The sequence below is a fragment of the Eschrichtius robustus genome, chromosome 7, assembly GCF_028021215.1.
Source record: "Eschrichtius robustus isolate mEscRob2 chromosome 7, mEscRob2.pri, whole genome shotgun sequence".
NCBI classification, from domain to species: Eukaryota; Metazoa; Chordata; class Mammalia; order Artiodactyla; family Eschrichtiidae; genus Eschrichtius; species Eschrichtius robustus.
This window is the reverse complement of record NC_090830.1, coordinates 91916123-91935640: the sequence shown is the minus strand read 5'-3', so window position 1 is coordinate 91935640 and position 19518 is coordinate 91916123. Positions and strand designations below refer to the sequence as shown.

Here is a 19518-nt window from a genome sequence, read left to right as displayed (position 1 = left end):
TTAGGAGTCAATGCTAATTACACAACTCCATTAAAGATTAGAGTGTAAATGCTATTTAGAATGTTTTTCCTTACCAACTTTGAGGAATAATTTGCATATAAGAAAGTACATCCTTTTAAAGAATGTAATTTGATGAGGTTTGACATTTGCATTTACACTTGAAGCCCCCACTACAGTAAAGATACAGAACATTCCTGTCACCCTGCAAAGATTCTTCTTACTCATTTGCGGTCAGTTTCCTCTTTCTGTACTGGCCCCAGGCAACTATTGATCTGCTTCTTCTTTTTCTTTTTTTTTTACACTATAGATCGGTTTACATTTTATATGAATGGAATCATGTATTATGTATGCTAGTGTGTCTGGCTTCTTGCACTTAGGTGAAGATCTTTGAGTTTCATCCGTGTTGTTGAATGTATCAGTAGCTTTTTCCAGTATATGCATTGTTTGTCCATTCACCCGTTGATAGACATCGCTATTTTTTTTTCATAAATTTATTTATTTTTTATTTATTTATTTTTGGCTGCATTGGGTCTTTGTTGCTGTGCGCGGGCTTTCTCTAGTTGCGGCGAGTGGGGGCTATTCTTTTTTGCGGTGCGCGGGCTTCTCATTGTGGTGGCTTCTCTTGTTGCAGAGCACAGGCTCTAGGCGCACGGGCTTCAGTAATTGTGGCATGTGGGCTCAGTAGTTGTGGCTCGCAGGCTCTAGAGCGCAGGCTCAGTAGTTGTGGTGCATGGGCTTAGCTGCTCTGCGGCATGTGGGATCTTCCCAGACCAGGGCTTGAACCCGTGTCCCCTGCATTGGCAGGCGGATTCTTAACCACTGCGCCACCAGGGAAGCCCCGGAACTTGGGTATCTTCTTATTCCAAGTAGATAAAAGACATTTTGTTGGCTCATTATTTAACCTAGCTGCTTGGTGATAATTTATGTGGCATGAAGTATTTTTCAGGAGGCTCTTTGGCAGAGTGTTAATTTTTAAAAACTTCATCAATTCTGAGGAAATTTGGAAGGTTTATAGTAATAATCTAACACAGTGTCTTTCAGACTTAATATGCCTTCAGTAAAAAAATTTGGGGGTGTGTATTAGAGTTATAAATGGTTTTTTATAAATTCTATGTATTTATTACTTTAGTAATTTAATATATATTATAAAAGATAATCAAAATAGAAATTTTAAAGGATGAGATAAAATATAATTGTAAATAATAATTCTTTTTGCATAACTAATGGATTGTCGTATGCCTACCCCACTCTGGTAACCAGGAAGTACTGCCTGTTCAGACAGTTGAAAATTACACCAGTAGATGGCGCACTAGTCTAACTTTTTACAAAAATACGTAATTTACATGGACTAATGGGGAAAGATAACCATTTCTATGTAGCTTATAAAAATAGCTAATAGTAAAGGAAAAAAGACCATTTTTGGCTTTAAGCTAATGTTTCTCAGTCTTTTTTTCATTATTGCTCTCTTCCCCAGGGAGACTTTTTAGATATTTTTTCCTAATTTATTCTCCTAATGAAATCTTAATGCTAATGTGCAGTGTATCTGTACATGTAGTGTGACCCTGTTGAAGACCAAAAGTCACTGTAATATTTACTTTTTTTATCCCTAAGATCCAATTTTTGTCCACTTGGATTATACCGCCTCTGTTTAGAGGGCATGTTTTAGAGTAATTATGTTTTTCCCTCTGTTACTTGAGCTTTCTAATCTCATTTTTCTTAAGTGAATAATAAATTAGTATGCAGTTTTTTTTTCATAGTTACTGACGTGGAGTAGCTAATGGTAGGAGAAGCTTGCCCAACATTAAGAAATATACTGGAAATAGTTCATAAAGGAGACAGGCTTGTCATAAATAATTCACTTTACTATATCATGACATTTTGTTTATGCTTTTTCCATAGGATGCTATTCTGAAATACAATGTGGCATATTCTAAGAAATGGGACTTTACAGCTTTGGTTGATTTCTGGGATAAGGTAGAAGTATGCTTATTTCTTAAACTATGAAACTAATATGACAACTCTAATGGAAAAGTTTGAGAAAAATATGCATAATTCTGTCACACTAACACCATAATCATCTTTTATTTTTGTGAGAAATATTTCCTGTTATTTTATATGCAGCTAATTTTGAATTTTGCTTTAGTCTCTCATGATATGCATTTTCTGTTGTATTGTTGTACCATTTTCAGTATTATCAAATGGCTGCATAGTATTTCATGTCTAGATTTTGAGAATTTAATGATTCCCATATTCTCAGACATCTAGGTTGCATAAGTTTTACTCCATTCTCAATTACACTGTAGTAACATCTTTATATATGTATGTGAATAAATACATGTATATGTTTTCCCAAATTTAATATTGTTTCTTTAGGTGATTCCCAGAAGTTAGATGGCTAGGTCAAAAGGCACAAAACTTTTATGGCCCTGGATTTATGCTGTAAAATAATTTTCCTCAGGGGACTATAGCAGTTTAGTATGCTATCAGCAATGGGTAAGAATACCACTTTGATAGTACTGTTAGGAGAATAGGTATCATCCATTTTGAAAAACTGGCAGTATACCTTTAAAAAAAAAACATTTTATTTTGATACAATGATAGAGTCACAAGAAATGGTAAAGAAATGTACAGGGAAGGTCCCATGCACACTTCATCCTATCTTCCCCAATGTTGATTGCTTAAATAAGTATAATACAGTATCAAAACTAGAAAACTGACACAAGACCTTACTTAGATTTTACCAGTTATACCTGTACTCATTTGTGTGTGTAGTTATGTAACTGTAGCTTCATGTAACCACCACCACAGTCAAGATACAGAACTGCTCCATCACCACAGTGCTCACTGGTGCTGCCCATTATAGCCACACCAACTCCTTCCTAACTTCTGGCAACCACTAATCTGTTCTCCATGTGCATAATTTTGTTACTTCATAAAGGTTATAGTTTGTAACCTTTTCAAATTGCCTTTTGGTTCCTTTTTATTGCTGAGTAGTGTTCTGTGATATCGATGTATCATAATTTAACTGTAAATGCATTTCAGGACATTTGAGTTGTTTCCAGTTTTTAGCTGTTAAAACTAAAGCTGCTGTGAACTTTGTATACAGTTTTTTGCATAAACATAAGTTTTTATTTCTCTGGGATAAATCCCCAAGAGTACGATTGTTGAATTGTTTGATAAATGTATTTTTAGTTTTAGAAGAAACTGCCAGTATACTTTTGCTAGGTATGTAAGCCTTCCCAAAGAATGATACTTTCATATACAATCTGTTTAAAAGTTTTTTTATAATTTGATTTTTCTGCCCACAGTTTAATTATCCATGTTATATATGCTTCATTTACTAATAATAGAAACTGAAAGTAATTTTTGAAATGGAAACATTTTGAATTGAAATATTTTCAATATTACACAACTTTAACTTACCTAATAGAGAATAATTATTGAACTTTAAACATGTCCTGTGTTTTTTTTAATTGTGGCCTTTCCCTCTCTGGTCTTTTTTTCAGATAAATAACTGTGAGATAAATAAGATAATAATTATTATTCCTATCGTAAATGAGTAGTTATGATTTAGAAATGAACTTTCTTGCCCAAAGTGACATAGTTTGTCCCTGGTAGGACAGTGTAACCCAATCAGTGTTCTTTCCACTACTGCCTGCGATCACAGTCTGATATCCCTCTGCACATACCCTCCCCTCCTACTTGCTGCTCATTTTCTCTGTAATTAGAGACTGATATGCCCCCTTCCTCCACTTTTCTGTATTGAAGTTCTATCTCCCGAGACTAACATTTTCCTGTCTACTCCCTCCAAAATGAGACGTCACCTTTCTTTGAATTTCCATGACAAATTTTAAAATTTATCTTGTGGCACTCCCTCTCTTTGCTTTGCTTTATTCTAGATGAAATGTTGACATCCTCTGGTATGTCAAAAGTTTCTTGGGGCAGAGACTGTATCTTTCATAGCTTTGTGTTTCGTGTAGCATCTATACAATGCCTTATTTATCGTGTGTGCTCTGTAAGTAGTTATGGACTGGATTTCAACAGGAGATCGGGCAGTCATATTGGTTTTCATGGTTACCAAGGTCATGAGAATATTATCTAGAAGTAACGGTTTGAGTTAATAAAAACTGATGTTTCTGATTCCTTCTCTCACTCCCTGCCCACGCACACAACACATCTAAGTTAGACTTTTCCTTCTCTGAGCATTTTTAACTAGTGATGTTCCAGTGTTCTTGTTACTTCATTTCCTGTGACGTTACTGAAGATCAGTCTGTCCTCTAGGATTGCTGGTGGTAATCCAGAAGAAAGTGGTTGTTTAATTACATGGTCAGGAATCAAACATTAAGATTATTGTGAACCCTTATTTGAGTTACAAAGAAGGAAGAACCTGAAAATGTGAAAATGAAATCGACAGTGTTATGAATAACACCACCACTCCCTTTTTTCCAGTAGTGTTTTGATTATTTCACAAAGTATCCGTGAGGCAGCATGATATAAGCAGTGGCTCTCAGATTTATTGTGTGTCTGAATCCTGGAGGGCTTATTAAAAAGGTAGCTGCCCACCATCCTCTCCAAGTTTTCTGATTCAGTGGGTCTGGGATGAGACCTGAGAGTTTGCATTTCTAATAGTTTCCTAGGTGGTGCTGCTATTGGTTCAGAGACCATGCTTTGAGAACTACTGGTGGAAAAAAGAGCATAGAATTAGAAATGAGTATTATGGTTCTTAGTCTCAAAGCTGTGTAACCTTGGGTTTTTGCTACCCCCAAACAATCACCTGAAACAACAGTCTGTTTCAGAGCTTTGTATTCTCTTCTGGTTAATTTGTCTATTACTGCAGTAGTGCCACAATGTCTTAATTGCTATAGCTTCATAATAATTCTTGATATCTGGTAAAACGAGCCTCTCCTCATCAGTCTTCTTTCTCACAAGTGTATGGGCTATTCTTTATTCTTTCATGTAAATTTTAGAATCAACCTGTTGGTGTCCATAAAAATCCTGTTGGACTCTTGAGTAGAATTGCATTAAATATGCAGATAAATTGGAAAAGATTTTACATCTACGTAATACTATATATTCGTCTCCATAAGGATGGTATGGGTCTTCATTTATTTAGGGTTTTCTTAGATCAGATAGGACCTTGTATTCCAATATTTCTCTTGCTTGCTGTCGTGGAAGCCCTCATCATCTTATTTCTCCATAGTATAACATGAGCTATGCCCCATAATTATACATTCCTGTATATTGTCTTAATTCAGTGTCTGCTCAATTGCTCAATTACTCTTAGGTTCCCTGGCATTTACCCCATTTGTGTTTGATTGCTGGCAGAGCCAAGGCGCACCCACTATCTTGGCCCTTGCCATATGCTTTAGGGAAAGATGTGAGATTTGAGCATAAAAGCACTTTGTCCCTTGCCTGATGGGAGCCGTTGGGAAGTTCTTTAGCTTTTCTGAGCCTCAGTTTTCTTCCCATAAAATGGGACTAACAATAGCTACCTTGGAGTATGATGTTCTGATAATTAGTGGCTTCTTGTGGTTCTTTCTTTCAAGACTCCAAACAGGAGGGAATAGGAGCAACCCAGACAGGCCTTGTTCCATCTGTCCATCAGCAGTCGCCGTAGGGCAAGAGCTGGAGGGAAGGTGTGTTAGTCAGGGAAACAGCACCAATGGGAGAGAGATATATTTATCTATCTATATCTATCTATCAACTATATATATATGTGGGGGAGAGAGAGAGGAAGATTTTAAGGAGGAATTGATTCACACAATTATGGGGGCTGGCAAGTCTAAAATCTGCAGGGTAGGCTGGCAGGCTGGAGACCCAGGGATGAGCTGAGGTTGCAAATGATGTCCAAAGGCAGCCCGCTGGCAGAATTCGCTCTTGCTGAGGTAGGTCAGCCTTTTGTTCTGTCCAGGCCTTCAGCTGATTGGATGAGGCCCATCCACCTTATGGAGGGCACTCTGCCTTACTCAGAGTCCACTGATTTAAATGTAAATCTCATCCATTGATTTAAATGTAAAACATCCTCACAGGAACATCCAGGAGAATGTCTGATCAAATATCTGGCCACTGTGGCCCAGCCAGGTTGAAACAAAATGAACCATCACACAGGGGCTTTGGAAATCTCTTTCTTGTAGCACTTCTCCCTCTTCTTCTGTAATTACATTGTTTGAACATACGTAAGCATCAGGAAGATTTGCAATGTGCCTCCATGTCCATTCCACAGAGATAGGATTCTAGAGTGGTTAGGAGCACAGATAGGGGTCCACATGTCCTGGGTTTGGATCCTGGGTGGGTAACCTGAGGCATCCTCTCAGTGCATCAGTTTCCCCATTGGGAAATGGGGGTAAATAGTGCATTTCCCTCAGAGTTGTAGTGAGGGTTAAATGATGTAATGTATGCAAAGCATAGATCAGTGCCTGATACCTGGCTATTTTTTATCACTCACCTTCTAGAGTTAATACATTTAAACATCATGATATGATATGTTTCTGCCAAATATTTTAATGAAAAATAATATATATAGTTAAAACCTCCTTTGTTTCTCTCTGCAAGTTCTTTTCCCTTTCTTCTTCATTGAAGGCAGCATTGTGCTAAGTGTGGCATCTGATTTGGCAGTTATTTTTTTTTTCCTACATTTTCACTACATATCCACTAACAAGAGATAGCAGTGTTTTCTGTGTTTCAAATGATGGATTATGGTATCATAGTGTACATAATATTCTGTAACTTGCTTTATTTTTACTCAGCAGTATGTCGTTGGGATCTAACGATTCTGAATATATACAGAATTGTCTCATTTTAATGCTGATTAGATTCCTTGTATGAATAGCTTACCTTCCTGTGCCCCTACTGCTGGATGTTGGGGAGTTTCTAATGTTTTGCTGTCACAAGCAGTGCTGTGATGGACACAGCCTATGGCTCTCTTTGTGCCCTTGTGATAGGCTGCAGGGTAGGGCAGGCATGTTGGAGGTTCCCTGGGTATCGACAAAGAACTCTCCAAGATAGTTGTACTTTATTTTTCACACCCTGGCCAATGCTTGGTTGATACTGTCAGGCTTTAAAGTCTTTGCCTCTCAGATGGCTTTTTTTTTTTTAATTAAAAAAAAAATTTTTTTTTTAACATCTTTATTGGAGTAAAATTGCTTTACAATGGTGTGTTAGTTTCTGCTTTATAACAAAGTGAATCAGCTGTACATACACATATATCCCCGTATCTCCTCCCTCTTGGCGTCTCCCTCCTGCCCTCCCTATCTATTCCACCCCTCTAGGTGGTCACAAAGCACCGAGCTGATCTCCCTGTGCTATGCAGCTGCTTCCCACTAGCTATCTATTTTATCTATTTTATATATTATTTTATCTATTTTGTATATATTGCCACTCTCTCACTTCGTCCCAGTTTACCCTTCCCCCTCCCTGTGTCCTCAAGTCCATTCTCTCCGTCTGGTGGTGTCTTGTGAAGCACAAAAGTTTTTAATTTTGATGAAGTCTAAATTAATTTTTTCTATTTTTGGTGTCATATCTAAGAAGCTAATCCAAGGTTGCAAACATTTACTCCTGTGTTTTCTTCTAAGAATTTTATGGTTTTAGCTCTTACTTTTAGGTTCATGACTTATTTTGAATTGATTTTTGTATATGGTGTGAATTAGGGGTCAAGTTTTATTTTTTTGCTTGTGAATAGCCATTTTGTGTTAATTTTCACATACGATGTGAGATAGAGGTCTGATTTCATAATTTTTCATGTGGATGGATATCTGGTTGTCCCAGCACCATTTGTGGAAAAGACTTCTATCCCTATTGAATTGTCTTGGCATCCTGCAAAAACCAATTGACCATACATATGAGGGTTTATTTCTGGCCTCTCAATTCTATTCCACTGCTCTATATGTCTGTCTTTATGCCACTTCCACACAATCTTGACTACTGTAGCTTTGTAGTAAGTTTTAAATTGGGAAGTATGAGTCCTCCAGCTTTGTTCTTTTTCTAATTTGTTTTGGCAGTTTTGGATCTTTTGTGCTTTCATGTGAGTTTTAGGGTCAGCTTATTAATTTCTGAAAAAAGTTAGCTGTGAAAGGTAATTTCTATAATCATATTAATAGAATCCATACTAATTCTGCATCTTGAGGCAGGAACAGTCAATTTCAGGGTTACCTTATTGAGCTTTTGAACCATATGATGTTTAAAGGTAGGCATAAAGTAATGGAAGCCTTATGGCTATATCAGAATATCTTTGTATCCAGATGTCTTTCACTCTTAAAGAGATGTAATTTTTGATGCAATGAAAAGACCAAACTGATAAAATCTTTGTCACTTAAGTTATAGTATATAGATGGTCTATTTGCGTTCTGTAATTTTTGTGCCTTAAACTAGTTACAGTTGTTAATTTTGGTAGGTACATTTGATACCTTGTGATGGCAGTAAAACATGCCATTGGTTAAAATACCCCTGTCACCTTGCTATGAGGTAAAGTAGTCGTTTTTTCCTCTCTTCTTAATCACTCTACACAGACAGGACCTTGTTTCCCTTTTATCTGGTGACCTTGCCCAGAAGCATTCCTGTAAGAGTAATATATAGCAAGTTTTGGTGTGTTTAGTGTAGATCATAAATACGAGGTGATTACCAAGGTGGTGATGATAGTTTTATAGTTCTCTAGAGAGAGGAGTCATTGCATTTTTGACCTTCTGATTTTTATTTACTTTGTAAACATACGGGAGGGTTGGGGGAGTCGTCACAATTGTACCAAATATTCATTTCTTATTGTTTTCTTCAAATTTTTGTCTCTCTATTTTTTATAGTTATATCTAGATATAAAAGTATATTTAAAATATTTTATGATATATTATAAACCTGTGTTTCATAGCTTTATCATTTTTGGTCTTAATGGTTGCATAATATTCCATCAAATGATATGTCATTTGCTTAGCCATTCCAGTGTTAGAGATTTAAGGAAGTCTCTTTGTGTAAAGCATGTCTAGAGATTTAAGGGTGTTCTTCCCTATGACTGTCTGTTGTTTGTACATTGTCAATGTACTTAACAGTAGACCTTGGATATTTAATACAGTTGTGTGTTTTTCTGTCCTTCAAATCTCCAAAGGTATTAATATAGAACTTTACCATGTCACAGCCCACAGGGATAACATTGCCCAGGATTACAGGGGTTATTGAGAAGTAAGTATTAGATACATATGTGGTGGGATTGGAGGAGTAAAAAGAGATCTTTAGTGCAAGGGAAGCAGTTGTTTGGCTAGGTTTTAAATTATAAATGAATTCTATTTGCTTTGCATTGTCTGTGTCCACATTTTGGAGTAAGAATGCTTCTTTAAGAAGGGCTCTTAAATGTTGCTTATTAACAGTATTTGGGAAGTCTTTACTTAAATGTCACACCCAGCTCTGAGTAACTTGTTTTGCTAGGAAAAAAATGAAGTTTAAATTTAACAGCATATCAATTTTAATATTTTACAGTTAAGTTGATTTGGGGGCTGTTAACATTTATCTCCTTAAAACCTTGCTTTGGCTGGTTGTGTGAATAATAGGTTTTGTAACCCATACTACTTTAGAACAGGAGGTGTTAGTATCAACAGTCATTTAGTGTGATTCCATGTTACAGTTATTACCTAAATGCTACTATTTAGAGCAAGAAGTAAGAGACCCACAATCCTGGTAATCCTTTGAGCATCCTTATTTAGGATAAAAGCAAGGCGTATTGCCTAAGCTTTTTAAAAAAATTTTTCAGAGACCAGCAATGATCACAGAAATCAACCTGTTATTTTGTAATTTATAGTTAAATATTTAGGTGCTACTGAGTTGAAATGGCCGTTATTTAGCGTTTTTTGCATCTTGAATGCTAATATTAGTTTTCCTCCCTGCCAGCTGTTGGAAGTGCTAGGAACAAATAATCTGTGTTTTATGGCCCTCCTGGGTGGTGTTCCACAAAATTAAATTCAAACACTTCTATAATTCGTATTCTAACTGAATCGATATACTTATTGCTGACATTTTTCACAGGAAAGTTTAACAAAATGTCCTATATATTAAGAAAGTTTCTCTATTAATACATTTTAGATGTATTTTAAATACTTCCCTCTTACAACAACTGTGGCACTATTTCTTTTCATTCTCAGTGAATTAACTTGTGAAATTTACATAGCACGTCATGGCCATAGTGATGGAAGAGGGGTGTGGGGATGGCGTACATTAAGAGTGGTTACTTCTGTTTCTGTGATCCTGGCTTCTATTTCTGGACTTGGATGCTAGTTAAAAAATGGATGTTTGCCTTATAGTTGTTCATTAGGCCATCCATATATATTTTGTGTACTTTTTGAACATATATTTCACAATAAATGTAATTGTCAATTCAAAATAAAGAACTTTAAATTCTAAAATTGGTTTGTATAGTGAACTTTTTCAGTAAATGGAATAGTTGTTGAAAGGAAACCTAAGGTTTTTGGTGACTATTTCATCTTCCTTTCCATGTTTAGTTTTATGTCTGGAATAGAAAAGATAGGAATGAATAGGTCTCTTATTTCCTCACTTACGTTAGTTAGTTTATCCATAAAGGCTGCCATAAATAACAAAATCAGGTTTGTTTGTTTTTTTAAAATTAATTAATTAATTAATTAATTTAATTTTGGCTGTGTTGGGTCTTCGTTTCTGTGCGAGGGCTTTCTCTAGTTGCGGCAAGCGGGGGCCACTCTTCATCGCGGTGCGCGGGCCTCTCACTATCGCGGCCTCTCTTGTTGCGGAGCACAGGCTCCAGACGCGCAGGCTCAGTAGTTGTGGCTCACGGGCCTAGTTGCTCCGCGGCATGTGGGATCTTCCCAGACCAGGAATTTTAAAAATTTGAAAAATTTAAACTTTAAAGTTCAAAGGTTTTGTTGTTGTGGTTAGGCTAGAAATAAATTCCTCTTTGGAAGCCACTATTTTTTTAAAAATAAATACAGCATGAAGTTTATACCTCAAGTCATACGTACACAGTAAATTCTTTATGGCAACTCAGTAATTGTGCATCTCTTGCCTTTGCTGTAGTATTAAAATATTGAGTGTGTATTGTCCTGTCTGCTCGTGTCCTGTGACTTGTCAGAGAAAGTTTGTGTAAAGCCTCTTTTCCTGTAAATGAGGGTGTGTAAATCTATCAATAATGAACTTGCATTCTTGCTTATGTACTACTTAATTTTAAAAGGTAAATAGGTGTCATATTGGGTTTTGAAGGATGCACACTAAGTGGAGCAAACTATTATGCCTAAGTCATCTTTTCCTTCAGAGTTCTTTTTGTGTAGTTTTACATTTAAAAAACACGTATATCAGAATTCTTTGTCCCCAAAATTGAGACGTGTGCTGTTATAGCCATGTTTAACTAAAATGACATTTTTGAACTCATGTGACCATGAGAGACCTTAAAAATTATCATTATTGACAGAACAATAGAAACTCAGGGAAAACAAATATAAGCTTGTATTAAAATGGATTACCAAGAAAGTTATCTCACGTATATAAAGTAATGGCTAGAAGGAATTATTTTGACTCATATCTTTATTATGGGATAAAAAGTTAAAATACAATATATTGAAATTATTAGGCAAAAATCATAGTGTAAGTCACCTGTCATTAAATAGCATAAAACACAATAGTTGTGTCTTTATGCATCACTTGGGCATCATATGTGCATTCATATGTAAGTGGTGTCTGTCAGACTTACTGGCCTTCTGGTGCGTGCCATACTATTATGGGCAGCTTATCTAATATTAACTATATCGAATGTACTTAGTACTTTTTTGTATGTTAAAATATTTTTTAAAATTTATTTATTTTGTTTATTTTATTTTTGGCTGCACTGGGTCTTCGTTGCTGTACCCGGGGTTTTCTCTAGTTGAGGCGAGCGGGGGCTACTCTTTGCAGCGGTGCACTGGCTTCTCACTGCGGTGGCTTCTCTTATTGCGGAGCACAGGCTCTAGGTGCGCGCAGGCTCTAGGTGCTCTTAACCACAGTGGTTAAGAATCCACCTGCCAATGCAGGGGACACGGGTTTGGTCCCTGGTCCGGGAAGATCCCACATGCCGCGGAGCAACTAAGCCCGTGCGCCGCAACTACTGAGCCTGCGCTCTAGAGCCGGCAAGCCACAACTACTGAGCCACGTGCCACAGCTACTGAAGTCCTCACGCACCACAGAAGGAGAAGCCCGCACACCACAACGAAGAGTAGCCCCTGCTCACAGCAACTAGAGAAACGTGCAGCAACGAAGACCCAACGCAGCCATAAAATGTATATATACATATATATAAGAATGTATATGTATATATATGTATATGTATGTATATGTATATATGTATATATACACATATATATAATGTATATATACACATATATACACACGTATAATGTATATATACACATGCATATAAGAAAAAAATTTTAGAACAAAAATATTAGAGGATTTTTTTCTTTTTTCTCTCTCCATTCCCTCACCCCTACCCCCATCCTCCCCCCACCACCCGCCACCACAATTTCTATAAACGTTTCATGGAACATTAGTGTTTTTTAGACTAGTTTTGGAAAAGCTGAGGTAAGGCAACATGTTGTTAACCACTGTTTCAAATCAGAACAAATGTCATTAACCAATAACCAGTAAAAATTGTGGGCTTTCACAATAGGCTTTTTTTTTTTTTTAATAGTGCAGAAGTAAGTTTCTGAATGTATATAAACACATTGCTCCTTAGCTTCCAGTTCCAAGTGGAATTCTTCATAACGAATCTATTTCTGGACCTTTCTTCAAAACTTAAAAGATTTAAAGTATCCTTGTTATTTTTGTCGTAAAGAGCCTGTAGCAAATTCCTAATCAAATGAAAGCAGCCTTGAATGTTTCACAAGACTACAGCTAATGTCTTTATTCCTCTAGATTTTGAACCTCTGATTTGGAGTTCAGTGGAAATTTAACCTTTTTGGACTTCTTCCCTTAGTGACTCACAGTCTCTAGAATCAATAAGGTCTGCATTGCTTTTACAGCTTGACTTGATTTAATTCATGAGAACTGTAGGAGCCAAAAGAAAGCTAATCAGAGTCAGCAAAATATTAAATTTTAGATTTGTATAAAATATGTGGACTTCCTCCTTGGTTTGGTTAATGTATCCTTTGGGTTGGAGCATATGTTGAGGGTCTCATTCATGATTTATTTTAAATAGTGCACCTCTCATAGAATTAATTGCTCCAATTGGAACTAGGCACCTTGCTTTATAAATTTGCTGAGGTATAATGGATAATTAGTTTTAGTTGAGCCCTCCCTGCCCTAGATCATTGATGAAATTAAGAGTTGTTATTATGTGTTTGTGAAACACTGTGTTGTATTTATGTGTGTGGAGGACAAGGAGGATGGAAATTATAGACATCCCAAAGTGAAAATTTATTTAGTAGAATTCCTTCTGTATTCTAATAATGAAATTAATCTAGTACATTAATGTCCTGTAACTCCAACCCTACCTACTCCGTTCAAATAGCTATGGAAGCCATTACTTTTAAATGTTGCTGTGTCATTGATTTCATTATCTAGAAATCTACTCTGTTGGAGGGGTGATAATAATTTCATGTTCTAATCTCTCCTGTGATTTATATCTCTATCAACTAGCTCTGAGCTGTTTTCTTTTTTTTAATGCAATTTGACACCATGCCTTGATTTATAATTCCTGTTAGATTACTTCTCAGATTATTTACTCATCTTATGCTCCTAGTCACTAAAAATAAATTCTGTATTCCTTTCGGTTAAGCTCCTCGTAACACTTTTATCCACATGTAAGATCTCATATTTAACACTAGAAGGATTTTTGTAATATATATTACCTGAAGATAAAAATAGTAAGAGGAAATAAAAACAATATAAATCTGTTTTTCAAATTTATATACTGTTTCCATGTGTAGCCTGTTCAAACAGTGCAGTAAACTCGGTAGTAAAGACTAAATAGGTCCATTGAATTGGGTCCATTGTCCTCGTGATGCAGGGAGTGGTACACCATTAGTGCCTTGGTAGCTGCGTGGTGGCTGCATCTCCAGAGGACTGAGCCAGTAGCTCTTTCCACATTTTACTTTTGGCTCTAATTGTGAAAAATACTTATCCGTGATTTATTGCTATGGTAATGACAAGTAATGATTAACTGCACGGGGCAGTCAGATTCTAAGCTGTCTGAGCAATTATTCTTTATAGTGTTAAAGAATTTTTTAGTAAGCTGAGTGGCATAGTACCTTGTTGCCTCAGTTGCTCTTTGACTACATGAAAAGCACTACAAAAAGACATTTTCTGCAAGAAGAACCATTTCCAGCATAGTGAAATATGGAATATTTTCAAATGGACTCCCCAGCTATGCTATTGGTCTAATCCGCCTTAGCCCTGGGAAGCCCAGCTCAGATATAAACAAGGTGTCTGAATCCATTCAGGCTGTTTTAACAGAACAGACTGGGTGGTTGATTTATTTCTCACTGTTCTGGACGCTGGCAAATTCAAGATCAAGGTGTTGGCAGATTCAGTGTCTGGTGAGGACCTGCTTCCTGATTCATAGATGGCTGTCTTCTTGCTGGGTCCTCACAAGGTAGAAGGAGCAAGAAAGCTCTCTGAGGTCTCTTTTATAAGGGCACTAAATCCCATTTAAGATGGCCTCACCTTCATGACCTAATCACCCCAAGGCCCCACCTCCAAATACTACCACATTGGAGGAATAGGTTTCAGCATACGAATTTTGGGGGGACAGAACATTCTATCTATAGAACCAGAGCATCTTCTTCCATTGGGAGTGGAATTTAAAAGTACTTACTGTCACAGCACATTGGGTTGAGCAGCCGTATAAATAGCCTCTTTCACCATGGTTGACTTTTGGCTCCCTTTTTAACCCTTTCCTTTTTCCTGGCCTACTGCTTAAGCTGCAGACCATTTTATCTTCACGTCACATGCAAACCCTTATCCATTCCAGGCTTAACCCTGTCTCCTCCTGGACTTACCCCTTCTACAAAGTTCACCTTGTAGATAATCTCCTCAATGTTTGATGCGACATCCTACTTGGTTATCTGTGGTAGAGACAGTGGTGGGGCTTATTATTGAGAGCTTTACTATGTACTAAGTACAGTGTAAGCAGTATATTTTATCTCATTTGATTCTCACAAATACCCCATTATATAGACACTGTATTTTACAAATGAACAACTAAAAATTCAAGGCTTAGAGAGTTTAAGTAATTTGTTCAAGTGATGAAGCCAGGATTTCAACCCAGGTGCCACTCACTCCAGAGTCTTAGCTCTTAATGGCTATAATCTGTTGTGGTAGTTCTCATCCGTGAGTTATTCTGCTTCCCAGGGGACCTTTGGCAAGGTCTGGAGACATTTTTGATTCTCACAGCGGGGGGGAGGTGCTACTGGCTTCTGGTGGGTAGAGGGCATGGATGCCAGTAAACATCCTACAGCGAACAGGATGACACTCCCGGTAACAAAGAATTTTGCAACCCAAAAGGTCAGTAGTGCCTAGATCAGGAAACCCTGCTCTTCTGCAGTGGTTCTCGAGGTTTGGTCCCTGAACCAGCAGCATCACCTGGGAACTTGTTAGAAGTGTAAATTCTCCTGCCCTACCTTGAACCTTGCAAATTAGAAACTCTTGGGGGTGAGGCCCAGCCATCTTTTCTTTAACAATCCCCTAGCTAATTCTGATAGATGTGAAAGTTTGAGAACTGCTCTACTGTACCATCTTTCTTAAACCTCTCCTTGAAGAGTGCCTGTTCCTCAACTTTTTACCTTGGCTAAAGGAGCTTTTCCTATTGGCAGTTTTTCCTTCTCTAGTGGAACTTGCTGGAATGAAGAGGAGGAGTTGTTTTTCTCCTCAGCCCCCACTGCTGATTCCTGTCCATTGTTGAATTGTTTGGCCATGACCTAGATCTGTGAAAACCCAGGCTGATACCTGTAGAGCTGGGCTGAGGTGGGTCTCTTCTTATCTGTGCCCTGTGGTGCATGCCATCAGAACTAGCCTTTGACTTAGCACCTAGAGAGGAACTGAGTCAGTCAAACATACTGCCCAAACATTAGGTCAGCTGGAAATGGTTCAGTTAAGGGACAGAATTGTGCTAGAAACCAATTAACTAAATCTAGGGAGGCCTGAAAAGGTCAAAGATTTGAATTATAAGTAGAAAGAAGAGGAGCCTGGGAAAAATACTCTTTAAAAAAGGTGGCTTTAGTGGCCTGTGGCCTTAGATCTGGCATCATTAAAAGCACTGACTTAGGGAGGGTACCTACCAACATCCAACAGCCTTTGTTCGGTTGGTAATCATGTTGATGACCTATGAACTAGTCTGACTCAAACCTATATGTGAGACTCTCTACTGTATTAACCTATGATCACAAATTGGATCTGGTTATGCCCTGGGCCAGTTCCTTCTCTAACATCATTAGTTCTGCACTTCTTTCCTACCATAGCCTCTTAGTTTTCTACTCACTTATTCCTATAGCACTTTCTGTTTTTAAGGCTACTGCTTCCATCCCTTTTCTTCTGGGCCACTGTTTTCCAGGTTGTGTTGTTCTAATACTTTTAAATAAAGGGTTGAATGGTCAAGTTAGTTTGCTACACGTTATGTCCTCCTACTGGGAATAGTTCTGAGGAGTCTTATAGTGAAGAAATCTGCTTAGTTTTGGTTAACTAAACATTTTCCCCAAACTTGTTTATAAACAAAGCCCCCTTCTGTGTAATGGCTTATGATTTCCCTTGTAGCTAATGTCCCATGGAACACACCTTGCAAAACAGTTGTGACCTATTGGCTCTTTCCTGCCTTCCTATCTTTTCCTGCCTGGCCTGGTACCTGCACATTTGACCCTTGAACAACATGGGTTTGAACTGCGTGGGTCCACTGATACGTGTATTTTTTTCAATAGTAAGTACTACAGTGCTGCGCGATCCACAGTTGGTTGAATCTGAAGGAATTAGCGGTGGGGGCTGAGGAGAAAAAGAGCTCCTCCTCTTCATTCTAACAGGTTCTACTTGAGAAGGAGGAACTGCCAAGAGGAAAAACTCCTTCAGGCAAGGTAAAAAGTTGAAGGACAGGTACTATTCCAGAACCATGGATATGAGGGAACTGTGGATACACAGGGCCAAGTATAAATTATATGCAGGTTTTCGGCTGTGCGGAGGGTCGGTGCCTCTAACTCCTGTGTTGTTCAAGGGTCAACTGTAGTCTACTTTTTAAATCTAGTTACTCCTTGGCACTTAACATAGTGCCAAGAGCTTTAAATACCACTTAATGCTGGGCACACTCAAATCTTTATCTTAAGCTCCTTCTCTCTGTCAGCTTCTTATATTAAGACATAATAATTTTACTGCCTAAACACTTCTTGAGGCTCACCTCTATTTCTGTTATACTTGTCTAATCCATGCTGTCATCATGACTCAGATGGTATATTGTAGCAGTCATCCAGCTGACCCCCATGTTCAGTGGCGCTCCCTTCAAATCCGTCCTTCATGCTGCTCACCCACAGTGAGCTGTCTGAAGCATATATCTTCAAACCCTATGTGGCATCTCATCTATTTTCAGTTCTGTTGGATGATGTTTATGGTATTCCCTGGCCTTGCCTCTACCCATTTCTCCAGCATCACTTCTTGATACTGAGCTTCTCCACACCTGATATTCTAATGGCTCTGAATTCCTTATGGTTCTCTGGCATGCTGTTGGCTTGCTCTTAATCCATCCTTCCAGACTTAACTCAGTCTTTATGTCCTCTGGGAACTCTTTTCTGTCCTCCCAGCCTCTACTAAAGACTCCACTCTGTGCTCACAGTAGTACCTGTGCCTGCCTCCATGCACTTGCCACATAATGCATGATCTTTCTATAAAATGTCTGCATCCTTCATGAGGCTGAACCTCTCCAGGGCATCTTAATGTTTTCTAGCTTATGGCTGGTGCTCAGTAAGTGTTTCTTGAACTAACTTCAGTATACTTAAGGAGAGTAGATCAGCACACAGAAATGTGGGTCTTAAGCCACAGTCTCGTACTGAAAGATTTAGGAATTATTTGTGTAAAGTGATAGTTGACCATTTGAGATTGGCAGTTGGTAGAGAGAAAAGATGAGGCATGTACACATAACCCTTATGTCTGTTTATATGGCATTTTTACCCTAAAAAGTAGTAAGTTTCTGGAGGACAGAGACCTTGCTTTGCATTGTTTACCTTTGTGTTTGTTCCTCACAGTGCTCAATATGACATCCTGGGCAAAGTGGGCACTCAATATATGCTTGAACTAAATGTCAACATACTACTAACAATATGCCTAACTGGAGTTAAGTATAAAGTAGAGGCTGGATCAATTGGACTGTTCTCTTTCTTGGATTTCTGAGCTCAGCTAATTCACAGGTTCAGGGGCTCGTTTACCTTTTTATTCTCTCTATGTGAGAAAAGAATGAATACCCCAGATGATAGATTGAACCTGAGCCCGTAATCCGTTTTATCTGATGTAGCTAAAGGGTGTACCAGTCGTCACATGTCTTCAGTTTTTATAGGCTATAAAGCCAAAAATTATCTCGAAAGGGATATTTTACCATTTTCAAACTCATCTGTATTTTCAAATGAATTGCAGTTACCAAAAAGTAATCCAATGCAGTGGAATAAAATTAGGTGCATTTAAGAATCCCCAAACAAAATGGTGCAGGTCTAATCATATGTATTTGCACCATCCAGCTGTACATGTGTCGGGGAACCTTTGGCTCTTCCTTGGATTGCTCTGGTGACTATTTCTATTTCATTGGAGTGGAGTAAAGAGTAGGACTAGATTTGTGTTGTCCAAACAATAAGCCAATAGTGATATGTGGCTATTTACGTGGAAATTAATTAAAATGAAATAAAATTTGAAATGCAGTTGCTCAGTCACACAGGGCACATTTCACATGCTCAGTCAACACATGTGGCTGGTGGCTACCGTCTTGGACAGTGTAGAAAATTCTGTTCTGCCCTGGACGAGGTCATCTCTAAGGTTTCTTCTGCATCAGACATCTTGCTAGTCCTGCTACCTAGGAGCTGCTACTGGTCAGATCTCCTCACAGGGAACTTCAGAGATTTCCCAACATTCTTTGATCACATTTTGAATTTTTTCTAGATTGGGTGTTACCTGTAATAATTGAGTTGCTGAGTAGAACTTGGTCAATTTCTTAAAAAAGATATTTTCGTTGTAATGGTATTTGTGGGGTTTTTTCCCCCTCCCGGAAGTCTACCACCAGGGGGTGCCCTCAAACCTTTTGGGAAATATGTTTGTTTCAGCCTTATTAATAAGAGTGAAGTTTGGACTGTAATATTGACTATTCATACTGGATAATTTAGGAATTAAATTAAGAATTAAGCATTATAATATGTATGTATGCACACTACTTGATTCGTATGGCAAATTACTTTCCTAGTGGTGTGAGTGCGAGAAGCTGTCATTGAACTATCTTAAAAATTAGGTAAAAGTAAAAATAAGTAATTTTAAAGTATTTCTTATAGTTCAAAAATATTTTTATTAAATTTAAGACTGTTAACTATAGTA

The 19518-nt window shown here is 37.7% G+C and overlaps 1 protein-coding gene across 4 annotated transcripts in view; it reads left to right on the top strand.

Moving 5' to 3' along the window:
* PARG (poly(ADP-ribose) glycohydrolase) overlaps window positions 1-19518 on the top strand; it is a 110072-nt gene that overhangs the window by 17796 nt on the left and 72758 nt on the right. For all 4 annotated transcript variants that reach the window (XM_068548048.1, XM_068548050.1, XM_068548047.1 and 1 more), the window contains exon 7: window positions 1900-1974. In XM_068548048.1, the coding sequence (XP_068404149.1) occupies window positions 1900-1974 (75 nt within the window). The remainder of the gene's footprint in view (window positions 1-1899; window positions 1975-19518) is intronic.